Below are 21,507 nucleotides of genomic sequence, written 5' to 3'. Positions count from 1 at the left end.
AATTGTTTTAATACATATGGAGTTTTGAACAGATGAGGACTGCATGTGTCCTAGTAACCATACAACACCACTCCTAAGACCCAAGGTGTACATGATTAAAGGCTGCATTTATGTAGTACAAATTCTTTTGGATAATTCTGTTGGATATATTCAGAAATTGAAAGTTTTAAAGATGTATCTTTTGCTCTTGTGTATTAAAAGTATTAGGTTTGAGTAATTCTTATCAATATATTCAGGATGATCTGCATCAGGGCATTCAAGTATCACCATTAGAAAATAAAGCATCAACCACAATAAGCTGTCACAGATCAAAGCTGAGATCTAGTCTGGCTTTTATAGCATAAACATGATAGCTTAATGATTTAACAACTAAATTATCACTAGAAGGGGCTTTGCTTCAGAAATATCTACAGTTTCGTGAAGGGCCAGAATAGGAATAAGGAGATGGGTGGTTTGTGCTGCCTTAGAGGCTGTTGCCAAACACTGCTGAAGCAAAAGTGGATGGCTAAGATAAGTCCTTGCATGGGCTACATTTTGGCTGTGCTGGTCTTGGCAGGTATTGAGTATGAGAGAATCTTTAGTGAATAGAAATTTTCACTGCCAAGTGAAGCTGACTAAGGATGCCTTACTGCAAAGTTCTTCAGACTGAGCTTAAAAATGTAGTAATCAATTCCATGCTTTACTGAGAGTAATCTTTAGACAGGTACCTGCAGAAGTTGTGTAGGATCTTATCCTGTCATGGCTTTAATACAGATACAGGTAAATTGATGTGTGAGCCTTGCAGACAGATTTATTTAAGGCTTGTGCTTATGTGGTCAAAGTTGATGCTAGGCCTTTAATTTCCCCTTTTTTTGTTTTAAATAGCCCCTTTTTTTTTGTTTTAAAATGAATAGTTCATACAGTAGACTAATGGATATACATCAAAATATTAATCAAAGCCCCCCAATTTATAATTCTCAGTCTACTGTTCCTCTCCTTTTCCTGGGTACAAGATATTATGCATTGTGTCATGAACTGATATAAATGAGGTTATCCATTTTAATCCTAATATTTAAAATGGAAATAACATAGTGTTAGCTTGCCATGTTAAGTCTGAATCTAGTCACAAAGTCTTACTCAGATTTTATCCAAAATAAATGGAAAGAAAGTGTGACTATTCTTGACATTAACTTGTAAAGCAAACTTCTTCACAGAGTTGAGACACCAAGAAAACCTGATAGGGTTTGCTTAGTATAATTTAGGGCCAGGATATAAGTAGGGAACAGTATGCAACGACTTCCTGCTTGGACTGCAGGACTTGTTTGCACATTCATTTTATCCAAGGAAGCTTGTCTGGTCTATGCACTCTGCTTTCATTATGTCAGCCCTGGTATTTGCAGCTGAATTGAGTGAAAAGGTTAACATTTGCTTCTTTAACTTTATTCACAAGTGTTTCCTGATAGACAGAAGTAAGGCTGTGTGAACGGTTAATGTAGTTTGTATATCATTTGCCTTTTTATCACGAAACATTTGTGTTGAGAGAATTTTGGTTGCAGTATTTTTTACACAGTTTCAGTAATTTCAGCTGTGTTAATCATCATGACTGGGTATAGGTTTCTACAAATGCATGTTTATGATCACACAGAAACAAGTATCAGCCCACACAGCCTGGCGCGTAACTCAGGTGTCATCACAGCAAAGAGTTGCAGTGTTCTGTTGTCTGGATTTCTTGTTATTTCCTTTATTCTACTGTACAGTATATTTTGACTTGCTATACATCTCCAATAGGTAACAGTTACCAGTGCATAGCAGTGGAGCATTCAGAACTATAAATACTTGGAAACTGGTGAATCATCTTCCACTTCTTATGAGTCATAAGCATCTTAGTGGGTTTTGCAAGTGAACGAGTTTTGGCTTTGTATAATCATAACTAAAAAATTAAGTTGCTGTCTGTTTACAACCTCAAAACCAGCATTGCTTTCATCCGGGAAACTTGCTGTTATAGAAGACCAAGTCCAAATTGTTCTTCTTTACTGGAATTTGTTTGGCTTTGAGTTTTACAAGTGAAAACGATATATCACATTTGTCCCATGTATTGTATGAGAAGCATCTATGAACTTTTTCTCTCTAAGAAATGCTCAGTCCCTGACCCTGTTTTAATACAAAACCTTGCAGCTATGTAACACCAAAATTGCTTGATTATGACCATCAATCCAACACTGAAAAAAATAAGAGAAATTGCACAGTATGTCAAATTACATGTGCAATATTTATTGATGAACATAGAATGCACTCCAAATTACCAACACCTCTTGCAGATGTCTCATGCAGAAGTTGCAGAAGATAGGTCTTACAGGCATAACAAATAATTTTTTAACCCTCAAAGCCATTAAAGTTGCCTCTTGCTTCAGTGTCTGTGGTCATGTGTGTTTGCAAGGTGGATTCATTCATCATAATGGGAAATAGCTGCCATCTTGTAGAGGTTTTGACAGTGAAGCAGTTGCAGTTCTGAAATATTAGAACCTCATAAGATCTTATTAATATCAGTATAGGCCTTTTTAAAATTCAGTAATTCTATTATGGAAGCTGTGAAAGTCATCCAAGTTAGTATATTTCACCATTTAAAGAAATAAAGAGTGCAAAATCTTGCCACAGAGCTGCTTTCAGTGATCTGCAGCATCAAAGAGCATATCTCTGGTGCAGAAGTTCAGCTCAGGGTGCAACATTAAAGTGTGTTTAGGACAGACAAGCCTGTCCTAAAATCTACTGGGGAACCCTAGACTGAGGGAGGAGCCCTTGCCTCTCAAGGCATTTCATATATGGATGTCTCTGTACTTTGCTTTAACACATTTTTTCTAGATCCTCGCAGTGGAGTGATGCATGTTGTTTCCTGGAATTAAGGATATTACTCCAGATTTTATTTTAGTTGCCCATTTAATTTTTTTTCCTCAAAGGATATGCAGAAGATGGCATTCAGTCTCCAGTAAATGATACGGAAAACAGTTGTGTGATTCTGATTTTAACTTGTTTGAAGTGGCACATTTTAATCTTCATAAAACTCTTTTATTTTTCTCAAAAGAAAACCAAGTGTAATTAGTAATTTTAGTAGTTACCAACATGAAAATGACATCAGCTGTTATGACAAAATACGTGTTAGCCTGTTTTAATGAGTCAGACTAGCAGAACTTCAAGTCACAGCTTTTTAAGAAATTCTTCATTGTGTTGTTCTCTAGCAGATATATATTCAGATTTTGTGATTTACATTACATTAGATGTTAAATATAAATTCAAAATGGGTGTAACTTCACAAGTATCACTATTAAAATCAATTGTCTGAGCAAATTTTCTGCTGCATGGATTTCTTTTGTTTGGATATTCCAGTTACACTAATTATCCAAAATAATAACTAAATGCTCATTCTGTACTTGAGAAAAAAAGAAATTTAAAATAAATTTTGGTTTTATTAAAATGTAATTTATGCTACAAATATTTAAATCTCAAATTTTAAATGTTTTAAGCTTAAATTCAGAGTGATGTTGAAATTAGGAAACAGTTAAAATGCAAAAGCAAGAGACTATAAATCACCTCAACATACTGACATTTAAAAATTATGTATTATAAGAACATTGTAATTGTAAGAACATTGTCATAGCAATTTAATATATATTTGTAAGCCATTCAAATAATAAACAATTTTTTCAGTGGTCTTAGATAAGGATACTATGCTGCATTGTTTTTTCCAAACATGTTAAATTTTGTCAACGTAAATGTGAGCACAATTATGAATGTCATAGCTTTTGAATAGTGTAAAATCAATTTCAAGGTTTTAGTTTTGATTTTTATATTTACTAGGAGAGCATATTTGATGGTCCAAGTTCTTCGTGTCTTCTCAACAGAGTCAAATGCCACTTTTTGTTTTTCAGGGCTTAGTTATTGAACGGCTTGGACGCAAGCCTCTCCTCATCGGGGGTTTTGGGTTGATGGTCGTCTTCTTTGCTGTACTCACTGTTTCCCTGACTTTACAGGTAACACTAGGGTCCCTAAAGATTTTTACTCTCTCTTTTACCTATTTTAAACATACTTGATACTGGTTTGTCTCGACATTCCTGCATAAGCCAATTCTTTTAATCAATTTGGCATAAAGAGTGAAAGGTTTCTTATATTAATTTATGAATCTGTTTGCTTCAAATCTTTTGCATTAAAAAGCTATAGGGACTTTCTCACATTCTCATATTCAGACTCCTTAATTCAATGATTTGTGCATAGCAGGAACTATTATGAAGACAATTTGTGATATGTACAATATGTTTAAAATGAATGTCTTTTATCTACCCAGAACACTGTGCATTGGCTTCCTTACCTCAGCATATTTTGTATCCTTGCAATCATTGCATCCTTCTGCATCGGACCAGGTATGTCTGTATTATCTCTTCATGTTTCTTTGTACATCTAAGAATAGGTATTTTTGCCCTGGCGTTACGTTGGCAAATCACTTGTATAGAACTTCACTTTGGCAGTAAACCAGAAAGACTTTTGTTCCCTTGAGCTTTTGGAGGTTTCTTGTGCACTATTTTCTGCCTCTTTTTCTTTTAAGAGTTTGACATTAAACATTAATCATCTGTTTATACATCCTTACCACTGAATTGGTCTAATTGATTGATTGTGGTTTATTTGGAGAAGAGTTGCTGATGTTTGATGTGACTCCAATGAAATGCTGCTGTAATTCTGTGGACCCTCTTTTATGCTGCTTTAGAGAAAAATGGGGAGAATACCAAGATATTTATTTTACCCTTGTTTCTGGGAAAAAAGGTTTGTCACTAATTTCTTTGAAAAATACTGTGAAAATACTGAAAAAAAAATAGCAATCCCTTTGTCCTTCTGTAAGGACAAATCTCAGGTTCAGCTAAGTCTACTGTACTGCTGACATATGGTTCTTAAACTGAGAAGGGGGGGTGGGTGTTAAAGAATTCTGTGGAATAGAACTTTTCTTGAATTTTAAATACCTCAGGAATGTCAAATGTTGACTTGAAATTTGTTTAAAACTTCCCTTCTGGTGTTTTATATGGCTCAGAGGGTTTAAGTGCAACTACTTGCAACATCTACCATTGGAGTTTTTAAAATCTCTGTTGAAAGAAACTGAGGTTTTCCCCCTGTTACAGATGTTCCACCAATTTTTAGAACTTGCAGATCATTATGTTCTTACATGTTATATTTCCAGAGTATGAAGATTAACCCCTGCTTTTCTTCTTCGCCTCACCATTCTTCAAAATGGATTCTAGTGTTCTTCATTTAGATTCTTTCTCTTAACTGATGTTATTCAGGATTTGTGTTGTACTTCACAATGTCTTTGAAATAAAGTATCTGCAGATACATCTGGGATAAACACCTATTGTTAGAAATTACTGGCATACTTTCTAGAGAAATTCATTAAAATTAAAGCTTCTGTTGTGTTTTTCACTGTAATCAGTGCTGTTAAAGTCAAAGAACATTAATAATGTACTAGCAGCTACCTAGTTGGCCTCTCTGCCTTTCCTCTGTGTGCTCAAACATTTGTCATATGTGGCAATAGTGGTAATATCTGGGTAGCACTTAACACTGAATTGCTTTTAATGAAAATCTCAGCAATTGACCCTTCATCTGTTGAGAAGAAGCTATGAAGAATCATATTCCGCTATCTCTGCAAATCAATAGCAATATTTTTGCTGACTTTGATGGGGACTGATTTCAATGAAACTTCTCTGTTCTCTTTAGGGGAGCTTAGGAGATCTGAACTACTTTACTACCTTTTAGCTGGGCAACTTCCATTATTAACAATGTTTTAAGATGGCTGAATAAGAAGAGACCATATATATTTTTTTCTGAAGAAAAAAATTATTACAAGAAGTCCACTTTTTACCCATTGCTTTTTGTATCACAAAGCACAACTCAATAATTGAGTGCAGTTACTGCGTCAAGTTTCGTTCCCCTTTGCTTGTACAGGAAAGACATCAATAGCCTGTGACAAGTCCATTGGAGAGTCACCCTGTCAGTCAGGAGACCTGTGAGAAGGGGCTGGGTGAACTGGGCTTGTCCAGCCTGAGAAGAGACAGCTTTGGGGACCTATGAGAAGGGTGCTGCAGTGGCAGAGCCAGTCTCCTATTGCTGCATGGTGAGGGGCTTGAGAGGCAGAAGGCAGGTGTTAAAACAAGAAAGATGCAGAGAGACTGTAAGGAAAAGTGTTTTGCCTCCAGGCAGTCGAGCAGGCTACCTTAATTACTACACAAAGATCAACAGGGATTAGTTTGTACTTCTGTTTTTCTCCATTGCAGTGGTTGTAGGGAGGAGCCCAGAGCAAAATACAAAGAGGGCAAGTAGGTGAGACATTTTTAGAGAACCAAAACACATTTTTTTCCAGCTTAGGGTCTTTCTGAGAAATAGCTTCTAACGCTTTCATAGTCTCCCATGGATTTGTTAAATCTCTGCCTGAAACAGCAGAATTTTAGTGGTTTTTGGCAAAGAAAACTACATGTCTATCACCTTTCATGCACACATCCTTTGTTAGCCTCTGTGTGATATCCTCTAGGTCTTGCAGAAATAGAGCAACTGATCCTCTTCCTCCTTTTCAACTTCCTTGTGATCTTGTAAACTTTTACCTTATCAACACAGATTTTTCTGGAATGAACAGATATTTCTTATTGCCACCTTCTCAGTGATATTTTATGACACCCCTTTAGCAGGGAAATTTCACACTTTAGTGTTCTTTTGTAGCACTCTGATGGTTTAATGAGGCAAGGCCGAAGTTCAAGAATAACCTTCCCACCTTTCTGGTGGTAAAAGGGGGTTTCCCCAAGAAAATTAAGATGTATTCTTTATTATAAAGCTACATATTTTTTATACTTTTAGCCTTTTGTAGAAGTTTTGCCATTCATTTGTATTGGTCAAACAGAGACTCTTGTTAACTAATCTGCAATATCTTAATTTCTTTTGCAGTTACACTACAAAAACAATTTGTAATGATTCCATAGGTACAAGTCTTTAGCTAGGATGAATTTAGTTTATGTTCATTGAGCTATCGGTACTTGAAAAAATCATCCCATCTAAACATAACAAATAACATGAGGAATTGAGTTTATAAAAATACTGCTTTAACTCTCTATTTGCCTTTAAAAGTACAATATTTTCTCTGTTGTTAGAACGTCTAATACCTTCTCGATAGCTTAGATGTTGTGTAAACCATTTTCTGAGAGCATATGCATGAGTCCCATCTGCTTCTTTACAGTGAGGATCAGCTGTTACTATAAACTGTGGAGAGTGTTTATTTGTTTCAATTTTCTGAACTCAGGTTTTCAGCTTGCAGATATTTTTGAGGACTGAAGCAGTTATGCTAGGAACAGGTATGTTTGGCATGTGTGTGGTTTGGTACTTCATGATTTTTGTCAAAAGACAAACAGCAGAACACTTTCACTTTCTAAAACTTAAAGGGGCCCTCATGCTCGATACCGTCAATCTGTGATCTGAAAGAAAATCGTTTATTGTTCTATAGACCAGAGAGTTATTCTGGTCCAGACAGTTGCTTCATTGTGCCTATTCGGTTAATTTTATGCAAATTAAGATATCTGCTGGTCCTGAAATAAATATAGGATACATTTGAAATTAAGAATCCAGCAAACAGGAAGTAGAAAAAACTGAAGGGATTGGTTCTGACTCCTAAGGAGACAAAAAGCAAAAAGCAGAAAATCAGCTGAGAAAACAAATAATAATAATAAAAAATTATGAGAATATTTTCAGTATCTGCAGAGAGCATTTGTGCTGTTCATGAGCAAATGCATTGATTTGTAATGCCCTTACAGAATGGTTAAATAATGTGCAGCTTCTTGGAAACCTGGATAGTGATAGACAGGTTTAGGTACATGTGAAAGATCTTCCTTCTTTAACTTTGCCTTAATTAATATCTAAGAGAAAAGGAAAACTAAGATTTATTCCCACTTTCTCAGTTAAGCCTGTGTGGCTGCCTCTTCATGGACTGAACACTCATGTTCAGCTGTGCCTGCAAAATCAATCTCTTAAAGGAAAGATGGCAAATCAAAACAAAAAAAGGGAATGTTCTGCTTATTTTTGTCTATTTTCTTAAATTCCCCATTCACTCATTGTACCTTTACAATAGTTGTTGTGCCAGCAAGTGATTTTTGATTTTTCTGGGAGAATTGAAAATTGTTCATTGTAGTTTTAGAAAACCAGCTGCAGAATGTCCCCTTTGATCACCAGCCAAATATTTTTTAAAAACAACTGAACACCCCAAAACTGACACAGAATGTGTTCCATTCAATTTCCTGATTTGTCTGCAGGGATGTTGACCTCACTTGTCAGTGAGTCTGTCATGAATTTTCAGATGGGAGGGACTTGCAGGTTTTGGTTGTGAAGTTTTTCCATCTCATATAAAACAATTATATGGTCACGCCCTGAACCAGAGAATGGCTTTTGTCACACCTGTCAAGGTGTGTCAGATAGTGGAACATGTGGAGAAAAAACCTGATCAACTGATTAATTGGGGATTACAGAAACATTGGCACAAACTTCCAGATAACCTTCCTAGTGAAAATAAGGGTAGCAGAAAGACAGTCAAGACCTTCAGAACTTGGAAACCTGGCATAGAGCATTTCCTTGCATTATCTTGGTATGAAGTGATTTATTGGTATTTCTTCCTTAGAAGCATATTCTGTTTAAGTGCAACACCTTTCTATCCAGTTTTGATAAGTAGAGAAGGCACTGCTGCAGAGAAGGGGCAGGAAAACTTGGTGGCTGAAGTGAGGAATGATGCCTGTCTTTCACTAAATGCAAAGATGGCAGGAGGTGGGAGGATTTGGGCTGTTTTGATAAAATACCTAGCTTTGAAGCAATCTTCTTTTACCACCTTCTTTCAGAAACTGAATAAGTATCGTTGCTTTCAAATCTCTGCAAATTTGCTGGCTCTGGAAACATGGTGCCCTGAAGCACTGGAAATAAGGAAAAATAACCCCAGACCCTAATTGTGGCTGTAATATCTGTAAAAAGTGTTTGTATACCACAGGTGTGCTGCCCATCCTTTGACCACTGCATGTGGGAGGGAGATCTGCCACGTGTGCACCAGAAGGCATTTGATATGTACCTTCTTCCAAAGAGTTCCCTGGAGTCCTTTGGAAAGAAAAAAAAAATTACCTTTTATTACAACAAACAGTAATACTCATAGAAGTTCCAAAAATCTGAGGAGGCGATTTCATGTCCATTGCCTGAACATGATAACTCAAGCCATCTTTGTGCCAGAAAGCTGTGTTATTTTGGTGGCTCTTCAAGTTTGATATTATGGTTTTGTTGAAATCTTTTGCATTTGCCCATTTCTAAGAATGGGGCATATATGTCTGCATGACCTGGAGAGAAAAAGAGGCTTAGAAACTCAGAACAGTGTAAAGATTTAAAAGTGTCTGAAAAATGCCAGTTTGCTAAGGAAAAATATAAGAATACTATTTCTCAGTATCACATGAAAGTCTTCCACATAGCTGATTATATTTTATCTAAGTAATTTGAAAGATTGTTTTATATGAACACTCTCTATGCACATTCTTTTAGAGTTTTCTTAAAGACCTAATACTTCATATTGTCATGCATTGTCTCACTGAATTGTAATGTGAAAAATGCTCTTTGTGTTGTCAGGCATCGTGTCATCATTTTTGAGATGACTTAGAGCTGAATGTTGGAGCATGAAACTGCTCAGGCAGCAGTTAGCACAGAAGGGCTGCAAAGAAGGGCTACTGTGAAGGTGGAGAAAACAGATTTATATATGAAAAGATCCAGAATAACTTCATAGTGTCTCACAGAATAGGCTGAGAATTAAACACCACCTGAAACAACTGAGGATGGTATTTGAACAAGATGATCTAAAATGATCCTGGATTCCCTTATCTTCAAATCTTGTGTTCTTTATTTCTCTCTAAGTGAGATGCTTGATCTTCTGTATAAGGTCTTACCATGTTTTTACCTGTCTAAAAGTCCACAGTGTCTGCAAAGATGCACATGTGGCCCGAGGAATTTTCTAGCTGGTTACTGCAAAAAAAAAAAAAAAAAACAACCAAACAAACAAACAAACAAAACAAAACAAAACAAAAAAACAAACAAACAAAAAAAACAACAGTGGCTAAGTCATACACAGTGTCTTCAGGCATTTTGGCTTTGCAGTCTTATGTCACATAATGTCTTAGAAATAGTTATTCTGGTCTTTAATCCTGTAAGTGTTTCTGTGGACAAGTAGCATTTCTCCACAGAAGTCTTGCTGAGTTCAGCACAAATAAGGCTGAATTTAGTGTGATCAAACACAAGTCTGTGTGGTGTTACTTAAATTCCTACTTTTAAAATAACTTTCCATTTAAGTATGCATAACAAAATCAGATCAGTGATATGTTTCCAGTCACACTCTGACTACAAGAAAGAGAAATCAGTAAAATTCAAACTCAGATGAAATTGAAAAAAAGTAATTTTATGGTAGTAAGATCTTAATTTTTCAATTGTTACTTTTTATAGTAATTGCATTTTCAGACACAGCTGAGAAATATCAACAAACCAGGCCATTCCAGAAAAATCTTTCACTTATACTTGTTTCTTTTTTGACAGTTTTATAATATTTGTCATGGCTTATGGAATGTGTTCTGGAGGCTTCCCTAACACAGCTCAATACAGTAAATACAATTGAAAACAATTTTAAATTGACATTATAAGATAAACAAAAGAAAACCCAGGGGAAATCATTGCTGTGCCCTGAGATGTATCAAAGATACTTTGGTATTTAAAGTTTAAATCAGTCCACGCTCTTACTCTGAATATATGTGTGCAGCTGTATTGACAGCAGAGCTGTCGTCATAAAAGGGTCACTTTGAAAGTCACGAGGTTTGTTCATCCTGAAATGTCATGAGTGAAGAAAATAAAAATCAGCTCTTGCATGTGAAACAACCAAAGGTGTGATAAACACACATGTAGTATGTGAAAGTACTGCAATGAAAGGCAGCATCAGTATTATTGCTTGAAATAGGCATTTACAGAAGCTTTGTGTGATGTTTTAGCTTCTCCACTTAGTGTGGGACGTAAAAACTTCTAACACTCATGGCCTCCCACAGAGGCATTATGCCAAGAGTTTGAGCTTGCTTGAGTGTAAAAAAAACCCATTCTCTGTATCAGAAAATGTATGAGGGTAAAAGAAACAAATAAACTCATGATGTTCTATATTTAGTTTAAAAGTAGTAGATTTGAAAGGTTAGTTTAGTTTTCATTTTTTTAGAAAGTTCTATAAACTAGAAATCTTTACAGCAGATAGGAATTCTTTGATAATGCCAGGTAGTTCTTGCATTGGATATGGAGAGTAATTGTGCAGAAGTAACTTTAGTTTTCCCAGGTATTTAGGAAAAGTTTTGGTTCATTGATAATTGTAAGGCTTTTGCAGGCACAACAGCAGAATTAAAACATGCTGCCCAAATATCAATTAGATACTCCAAATGTGAAGTTATGGTTCAGTTCAGAAACTTGTAATACCCTGGAGGCAGTCTCAGCTGAAGATTTTCTGAGACCTCGGGGCCCATCCCCTGCTGTGCCACCCCCTTGCTGAGGGCTGCCATCCATCCCAAAGCAAGAACCCCTGGGGCTGGTGTTGTGCCCTCCCAGCAGCAGGCGGCACAGCCTGGGTGTCCGTGCCACTGCTCCAGCTGCCGTGGGCTGGGAGCACAGCACTCACCTACCCCTCCTCTCCTGGTTTTCTCCAGCCATGGAAGAAGCTCCTGCCTAACCCTGGGGACAGGAGTCTTTTCAACTGTATTTTCAACTACTTCTACCAAGACAACTAGTTGAGAATTTATCTTATGATTACCTTTGAGTGAACAAACTGATTTTTTAGGCTGTTAAGAAATAAGACTAGAATTCCTTTAAATATTAATTGCTTTTTTTTGGGGGGTGGGGAGGGGAAGAGGATAACATACCCCGTGAATATATTAAATGCAATGTCATTCAACATATATTTTAGGATTAATACCTATTTTATGTTTAAATTCTTTTCTCTTAAAGAGCAGCATAGAGAAAATGCATAACTTTTAACAGTTCTGTAGCAAAAGTGATTTCAATTCTTCATAATTAGTGGCAGTTCTAAAGAAAAATTAACCCCATGTATTTGAAAGGTAATTGTATCTGTTGAATAAAGGAGTTGCTGGAGGTGACACCTGGAGTTCTCAGCAGCAGGAAAACTTATGAACTTTATCCTGCTAACAATAGATTTTTACAAATTATCTTAATTGAAGCTTTCAAAATGTGAATGCTTTGACACTTGACAGCACTCCTCCTACCTGAACTAGCAGCTTTTCCTGAATGATCATTAATTACTTGCTGATGGCTCACAACTCCAACCCTGAAGAAATTTACTGCTGCAAAAATGCACCCATGTGTTTTAGAGGTTCATTTAACCATGAAAAAAAACCATTTATTCAAAAGCTCTGTAAGTGACCTAGGTACATAATTCAGATTAATAGGGGTTGGATATGGAAAACCTAGTTAAAAAAAACAAAACAAAACCAAAAAACCCACTTTTTTTTCTGCAAACATATAGAATAGATATACTTGCTAAAGTGCAAACTAATAAAGAACAGTAGATGCAGGATTAATGACTATAAGGCAACAAAAATATTTTATTTCCCTTATGCCCAGGCACAATGCATAGCAAAAAAAAGTTTTCTGTTCATCTCATGTGTTTCTGATTAACCTCCATGTAAGATCTATATGCAAAAGTTTATTAGTTTGTTGTTGCAATGAGCACTGCTCTAGGGTCCAGACAGTGTTTCTTGGTAACCAAGGTACTGCATAGAAAGATGAATAAACACCAGTAAGAGACTTCCAGAGGAAAAAAATAGGTAAGGAGAACTGCATGAACAAGGGTAGTCAGTGTCAGTCTGACCAAGAAAATAGTCAAAGAAGTTGTTTCCTTTAAATCTCCAGATGTTTTCTGTCCTACTCCAGAAACTGCACTTTTTTGGAAACACTGAGTTATTGCTTTGGTTACCTCTTTCTGAGTTTCATCCAAAAGAAGGTTTATATTGTTCATCACAGCAAGACTGTTACTGTCTTCAGCTGGTACTTCTAGTCGAAGTGCATCTTCTGAGTCTCTCTTTCTTTTCCTTTCTGTTTGTAAGCAAGCAGATAACTGTGATTATATATAACAAATATATATATATATTTGTTGTTGTTGTTGGCCACAGCATTTTCTTTATGGAAAACATCTTTTGTTATTGTCATTAGTTACATTCATTAGTTCTACAGCTACTGCTCCTCGTACCTTGTCCACCATCCTGTATCAGCAAGCAATTTCTAATTACTGGCATTTGAGGTTATGTGTCCTAAAAACTTCAACTCCTTCCAGAAATCATAAACAATGAAGCCATGGTCTGTTACCCATCTTATACAGGAGAAGGACAGGGAGAACTCTTCAGTCCCAGCTTCTCTGAAAATTTGTTTATACTGTTGGTGTCCTTCAGGGTGAATGCAGTTATACAATCACGAAATTGTGCACTGCTAGCATGAATAATTTGTTTGTTAAAATATACTGACTTTTCAAGAATGCCTTAACTTGCAGGTTCACAACCAGCAGCATTTTGTGCTAATGGTCTGTCAGCTTGATTTCCTGGCAAGAAATGGTGTCTGATGACTTTATATTTCTTCCAGAAGATTATCATAGGAGTAATAAACCTAGAATAGATAGGGGTTGAGTTTTTTCTTCTGTTCAGTCCTCACACAGTGCTGTGATTTTATGAATATTTCTCTTACCTTGGGCTGAACACACTTGTGAGTCTTTAACTTGGCTATTTCCACACTACTTCCATCTATAAAGTGGATGAATGTACAAGGGACAGCTCTGTGCTTTTATTAAAGTAAAAACTCTCTCATCATTGTTCTCATCATTGAGATAATTGGTTTTAACAATTTAATATGAACAGAAGTGCCTAATCATCATTGTTACTGAGAATAATTATAAATTTAATTCTATTATACAGAGTCATAGATCATTAAAAAAAAAAATCCTTCACATTCAAATAGAACAGAAAGTTGGGCTATAATTAGGGTTGTGGTGCTATAAAGTGGATCTGAACATATGGCAGAAATGTTTAAAAGACTATTAACTATTTATGTAGTTATAAGTTGAGTGCATTTTTTTAAATTGCATTTTATTCTTTGGTAGCTATGCAGCATTATAATTGTGAAGCAAAAAGAAATGTTGCCAAGAACCAGGGGAGAAATTTAATGTTGATGTTCAGTTTTTACAAACAAAAGATCAAAAACAGGTAAAAAAAAAATCAAGCAACAATAGTAACAAAAAAAATTTAAAACTTACCAAATATCCCAATATTCTGAAATTGCTACCAAAAAACAAGAAAAAAAGGTATTCATTTTGTTTGGAGTTTGTCAGAATGGCCTACATATTACTGGTCTTACAATAAAAGAGACCAAAAAAATTAAGTTAATAAATTAAATTAAATTAAATTCAAAATTAAATATATTCCTCACATTAATAGTCAACAGTTGTATTTCAAAAGGAATTGTTATAACTCATCTAAGGAAAAATGTCTTAAAAATACTTATTTGGATTCATCAGTTATGTGATAAGTATTTTGTTGAACAAATTTTCAGCAAAAAATTATTCAGTCAGTAAAGGATTGCTCATAAAATTCTGCTTGAGTGCACTGACTTATAGAAGTAAAAATTATAGGAAAACACACTAATTAATATTCAAGAGGGGGAGAATTTCACTGAACAGGAAATTACCGGGTGGTTCAGATAAAGGTATTGTGTCTTTTTTTTTGCATGGAATATCATCTGTAAAATTAGTTACCTAAATGGACCTTGAAAGAATTTTGTGTGATTTATTATATTTTCTGCAATAGCCTTGTTGTTGTATGTCAGCCATTTCAGTGTAAATTACCCGAAAACCAAGAAATAACATTTTAACTACTGAGGTTAGAACAGAGTGAATCAATATTTTTGTTCTGCACCATTGCTTAATTTGTTTTATTTACCCTGAGTGATATAGGTTGCCTTGCACCAACAAAGTTTAGAATACCTCCAAAACTGACTTTCTAAATGCTGTTGGAATAGCAGGTTTTATACCGATGCCAAACCAAGAGCCAATTAATCAATGCTAAAAGTCTTTCACACAACACTGCATTAAAAACTAGTCCTTTAATAACTATAAATACAAAATATTATAATATCGGAGTTTGCAAGGTTTTGTATTATTTGTGTGTTTTAGTTTGGTCTTATAGTTTGCACTTTTGGTTTGCCATAGACTGACTGCTTTAAATGTTTTCTACTGTTTCTTCATCTAAGGCAGATAAGATTCAAATGGTATAAATTAATGTGGTTAATGAACTATACCATTTTCTACAAACAAAGTGCCTGTTTTACTTAATTATCCGTGGAGAAGAGCTGCAGACAGCTAGAAAAACCTGTAGCATGAAGCTGTGACTCAGTACACCCTTGTCACACCTTCTGCTCCCAGTTCTCTCAGCAGGATTAGCTGGGAATACAGCTGTCATATCTGACTGTAATGTCATATTTGGTGGGGTATTATTCAATCAAACACAAAGTGCAAGTTAAAATAATCTAACACATGACAGAACACCTCTATAAAGATTGAGCTATCTGTTTTACAAAATTCTTCTTCTATCTGTAGACCTACAGAAATGGAAGAAACTAGGGAACTGCATTGCATCTCTCCCTAGTAGTATTCACAAAATATATTTTCCCATAGGTTTTGTGGCACATTTTTGGAGGTTTTGTTCATTGGTTACATTGGGCTTGGTTTGTTTATTAGTTTGTTTGTTTCTTTGGGGTTTTTTAATAACTAAAGTCTGGGTAAAAACAAACAGCCTTTTGCTCTCTCACTGAAGAACATTGTGTTGCTCTTCCAGCAGTTATCTTTCAAGAGTTTTGTCTCACTTCCACTTCTTCTCTCCCTCATTTGCTCTCTAGAGGGCCCTTGAATTGCAAGTAGCAAAACCTTAAGACAGCACTTTGTCCCACCACCCTATTAGGATATATCAGTCTTCCCTGCCTTGCCTTGCAGACAAAACCATTTTGCTTGATCGTGTGTAGAGCTGCTAGAGCATCCCAAAACCAGAACATTGTTGTAAGGTAGTTGCCTGTTTTCTCAAAACATCTCCCTTTGAAGACTCCTTGCCTCAAACCATGGAGCTGGAAAGTCTGGGAGCTCTTGCCCTAATCATCCTTTCGGGATTCTCAGACTCTCCCCTGCGTGGGCAGAATTTGGAGAGCTGAGACCTGCAGGAGGTCACTAGGCTGGGTGGCCATGGGTGGTCCTTCTGGTGGGGCTGGAAACCCTCTGGCTGCCATGGGGTCACTGCCTTCACACACCAGGGTTTGGCTTGGGTGGGTATTGAAAGATGAGCTGCTAGCTCAGGGAGAGCTCCTTTTTCTTTAATGGCTCTTAGGGCACAAAATTTCTGTCACTTTTAGAGGTGATTTACCCCTGTAATAAATCTCCCTGATTTGTATTAGGCATTTATTCTTGTAACAGTCTCATTTCATAAATCATATATATAGCCATAACATAAATTCTCAATTCGGTACTGGATAAGAACAGAATGAGGAGTTCAGCATTTTCCTTCCTTTCTTATTTTTTCTGTATTAAGGTTTTTGCACTGACTCATGTAACTTCTGCTAAGAAATATTTATTCATAACTGCTCCCTGAACAAAACAGTAAATATGTGGGCCTATTTTTTTCTAAGAAAACACGATGATACTTGTGTAAATTTAAATATATATTTGAAAATCTATAGCATGGATACCAAAAATATATTTTCTGTTCTAACTTTCCGATTTCATGCATAAAAGAGTACTGGATTACGAGTCTGGATTTTTACCAGCACATGACATTGTTTCTATGTGTATCTGGACTAATTACAGAGATAAAGTAATAAAGAACATAGAAACAGACATATTTATGCATATCTAATTGTGTCATGTGTGTTTAACCTAGTTTTATTAAACAGCTTACTGATATACAAGTCCTGCAGTAAGACATTTGTAGTTCCCAACAGATATAGAATCCTAACAGGTATAACTATCACTCTTTACTAGCATTGCAGTATGTTAAGAGTTTTTCTATTATGTTCATTGCAATGCTGAAAAGAACAGAGTACTAGAAATTAATCACTGTAATTATGTGGTCAATGCATTACCTGTTTAAATTCATGTTTGGAAGCTACTTGTTGAAAAACTCCTACAGGGAATCCTAATATACACTTTTTTGTTTTATGTTCAGAGCTAAAATAAAGCTGTTTCACTGAAAATTGTATGTAAAGCCTTCCAAGGGAAAGGACAATGCCAAGTTCATCCTCCATGAGAAAGATCATCAGGTAGCTTTTTGGTGAATTATTTCACCCACATTCAAGTATGTGTTCAAGTTGCAAAACTCACAACAAAGCATTTAAAGACTGGTCCAAAAATACAGTGCTTTGGCTGGATTGCTTTTGATAGTGGTTTCCAAGCTCCCATGTTGGAACACAGACCCATCTGGCCTAGTGATTATATAGGGTACCTTGCAGAGACTGACTCTGGGAAGTGGTTGGCAGGATGTCACAGTACTGTGATCTCTGCTCAGATCCAACTTATGTAGTCAAAGCATAATACTGCTTCCTTCAGCCCCAGGCACTCAGATTTGTATCTCAAAGAACAGTGAGTTCCAAGGGAGTCCTTGAGCACATCCCTGACACCTTGAAATGACTGAGGATGGAATTCTGGGACTAAAGGTTCAGCTGACCTCAGGTACCTTCACTGGCTGTGACTTTAAGGCCTTGCAGTTTTCCTTCAGCTCTCCCGAGTTTCTGTTTCACTTCACTCAGTTGCAGAGTGCGTTCTTCACAGTGGTGTGGCCCTTGGAAGGCGTTCACATCCCCTCCTCTTCATCCTCATAAAGTCAAGTCCATGCTCTTCCAGGCATACAGCAAGAGACAGCGGTGACCTGGCTTCATTCCATTCCTTGTGTTCCCAGACCTGACCTGTCTTTCACATAACTCATGTACCACTTTTCAGGCTCCTTGGTTCCTCTTTATGACTCTTGTAAGTCATCCCTCTACAGAAGCTGACTTTCTCAGTTTTGTGATGCTGTGGATACACTTCTCTAGACTATGAGAAAGCTGGGAGGTCTGTCTGTTCCACCCTTCCCATTCCTCCGCAGAATTTTTGAAAGTTAGTGATAATTGATATATTCTTAGAAATTAAATTGGAATTTCAAGGAACTTGTTCCAAGATAATGCCAATGCATTTTTATTTCCATTACACTTATTTCTTTCCTTCTGTTTTGTGTGGGGGTTTTTTTGTTTGTTTGTTTGTTTTTGTTTTGGTTTGGTTTTTTGTTTTGCCTCTGGCTTTTTTCTCACTTGTGCAAATATGTGTTTTTCCAAATGCTGCTTTTCCAAATGCTGTTTCCAACAGCATATTTTATTATACTGACAGGAACAGCAACACCTCTGTAGATTGTCCTACAGCAAAGGCATGACAGAATAAATGATCATAAATAAGTCATCTTACACAATTTCTCTGTTTCCCGTCCTTCCCCTCTAAGGGGCAAGTGTCCTGGCAAACTGCTGCCTCATATGGTATTTAGGACCCAAACCGAATGCTGACAGAACAGATGTGGTTGCTGCCATTTGAACCCAATCCCAAGGGTATGATAGAATGGCCACTGGAAGCCATCAAGCATTGACAGACCCCAAGTTGCTTGAATTTTGTTAAGTTATCAGGGTTCAGATACTTATTCTTCATGTTCAAACTGGTGCTGGGAGAGATTACTTTTTTTAGTCACAGAATTCTGACACTACATATGTCTTATAGAAAGATACAAAGATGCAGTTTGGATGGTTTAAACTCTCCATATCTGTTTCCTATGTATAAAGTAGGAGTAAAAAAATTTATTTATTCTCTCCTCTTTTGGTGTAATTTATCCTGCCACTCTTTGGCACAGAAAATTCAGTTGAGAGCTTTGCTACCACTTTAGGTATGTCCTCACAAAAAGCTCATGATGGAGAGTAGCTGTTTGCTGCATCAGATTGCCTTTCTTTTATGCACATATTCATAGTTTCTGTATCTGGAAGAATGTCTAATAACATGTGTCATCTGCATGTGATGTTATGTGTTTGCAAGTCCCTATTTCACACTGCTCACAGGAACTTCTGGTGCATGTGTTTAAGCCCAGGACCATTGAGCACCAGGGGTTACATAAGGATGCATCCTTATAATGCACTCGGAGATGTATTCACTAACGTCCAAGGGTAAAGGTAGTGCAAAAGATTAGCACATAGACCAAGGAAAGATGTGCAAGGAGAAGACCCAGTGGGTGGATAAGCCTGTAGTGGTGTTTTCTTATTAATTTATAAATCTTTTGGAGGTCGGTATTTTTATAGAGGTTTATGAAAGTAAATGTATCTATAAATATGGTTTTGGTTGTTTACACTATCTTGTTAAAATGCTTAAAACAGGGGAAGGACTTGCATAGTCTTACATGGTGTATATGTGTCTTGCCTACAAAGCTGCATAGTGAGAGAGGTAATACCAGCACACTTGAGGACCTAGAGGCAGAATACTGATGTTACTAGTTGTACAGTTATTGGAACTGTAATGAAATAATTCTGCAAGTAGATGTAAGTCTAATGTGTAATATTAACTGAATTATGGAGCCAATCAGCAAATAAAATACAGGCTTTGCTATCTAAAAATAGAAATATTTTATTGATTTATTTGGTGGGAAGGAAGGAAGCCAAATATCATAAACTGAGGTTTTCAGCTACTAGACAGCTGCTCCCTGGGGTTTACTGTCAGGGCAGCAATATGCCAGTGCTGTACAAAGTAGTCCACTGCCTAAGTGGAAGGAAACATGAGTCACAAACATGGTATTCAACTGCAATTGTTATGATGGATGTCAGGCTGATGGGAGAAATAGGCCTCACCAGAAATGCCAGCAGTATCTGGTAAGGGAATGAATTAAAACATCAATGAAAATATACTCATAGGGAAGCAAAAGTTTTGTCTTTTTTATTGCTGAAATAAAATGGGTAATAATTATAAATTAATAGGACTCTCTTTGGAGCCATTTTTCCAACTGTTAAGATCTAAAAGTATTTTGCAGTGTCTCTGAATTTTCAATATTTCAAGCATTTTAGTAGAAACAATAATTCTTATTTTTTAATAAACAGCTCATCACATGATGTTCTGGAAGCTGCTGTGTGGATTCACTGCTCTGTTACTTGCTTGTCACCCCTGAAAAGAATGTAAACCAGGAGATGTGATTTCATGAAAGAAAGAAGTGTCACTACTCTAAAATATGATTTTGACCAATCTGTCTCAGATGGCCCTGCAGAGAGCTGCAGAGCAGTGCTAGTCATGGAGGTGTGCATCATAAGGCTTGTTCATCTCTGCTGATGGGTGGGGGTCTTTACTAAAACCACTGTCTTGTTGGACCCTGTTTCAGGTGGGATTCCCTTTGTCCTCACTGGAGAGTTTTTCCAGCAGTCACAGAGGCCAGCTGCATTCATGATAGCTGGGACAGTCAACTGGCTCTCCAACTTCGCCGTGGGACTGCTCTTCCCTTTCATCCAGGTACTCAGCATCCTTGGTAATTGAAATGCTGTGATGTTGCTGGTATAGAGGGACACATGGCGTTTGAGGAGAAATTTCAGGTAATAAATAGTAAATGCCCTATTATTGAAGTGGGTGACATTCCCACCACATTTGTGATAAACAGATCAGTTGTGATACCCACATCTCCTTGCTGGAATGTGTTGGAAGTAAGTTGTCCTGCAGTAGAAAAAAATACTGCAACCGTGGATAACCCTCTATGGCAAGTTCCCCACTGGAGTGTTTAAGCTATGCAATCTGATGATTTTGTGTGGGTTTGCAGTCACTGATGGTGATTGTCTCTGCCTTTTTCTTCAGCCTTAAGGCTACACATCATCTGGTTTACCCTATGCTTTGAAAATCCATATTAGTCTCATGGGAAAATAGATGCTCTCTGCACCTCCCTACACAAGCTTGGCTTCATGGCTCTTTTTTTTTCAACTTCTGTCAGGCTTTTATCTTCTTTAGCTGGTTCCTTCTTGCTGAAGCTTAATTGCTACATGGATTAATCTGTTCCTATCCCAGCTTCCCCAAGCTCCCATAAACTTGTTTTTAGTGGATTTTTTGGCTGCACTAGTCACATGGAGGACGCTTTCATCAAAAGCTGTCTGAGAACTGGGGTTGTACTTTAACAAGATAAGTTTATTTGCAAAAAGAAAAATTGCAAAAGAGAATTAGAAGTTCAACATAGAACAACATTCTCTTGCTCTGATTCCTAAGAACACTTCAACACTATTGATGCATCATTGTACGGTAAAAAGGCTTCAAGCAGCTTCTAATTAGAAAACAAGCTGAGGTTCTTTTCTTGATCATGAGCCTCTCCCAGGAATTGTCTACAGCCTCTAGAGCTCACACTGAAT

General features: G+C 36.7%; 1 protein-coding gene across 1 annotated transcript in view; it reads left to right on the top strand.

Annotated features, from left to right (window-relative positions):
- SLC2A9 (solute carrier family 2 member 9) overlaps positions 1-21,507 on the top strand; it is a 78,467-nt gene that overhangs the window by 44,993 nt on the left and 11,967 nt on the right. The window contains exons 9-11 of the mRNA XM_040065734.2: positions 3,903-4,004; positions 4,316-4,391; positions 20,502-20,629. Of these exons, the coding sequence (XP_039921668.1) occupies positions 3,903-4,004; positions 4,316-4,391; positions 20,502-20,629 (306 nt within the window). The remainder of the gene's footprint in view (positions 1-3,902; positions 4,005-4,315; positions 4,392-20,501; positions 20,630-21,507) is intronic.

This window comes from Hirundo rustica, chromosome 5 (genome assembly GCF_015227805.2).
Source record: "Hirundo rustica isolate bHirRus1 chromosome 5, bHirRus1.pri.v3, whole genome shotgun sequence".
In the NCBI taxonomy this organism is placed as follows: Eukaryota; Metazoa; Chordata; class Aves; order Passeriformes; family Hirundinidae; genus Hirundo; species Hirundo rustica.
Note: the sequence above shows the minus strand (reverse complement) of the source record. Positions and strands in the feature narration are given on the sequence as shown.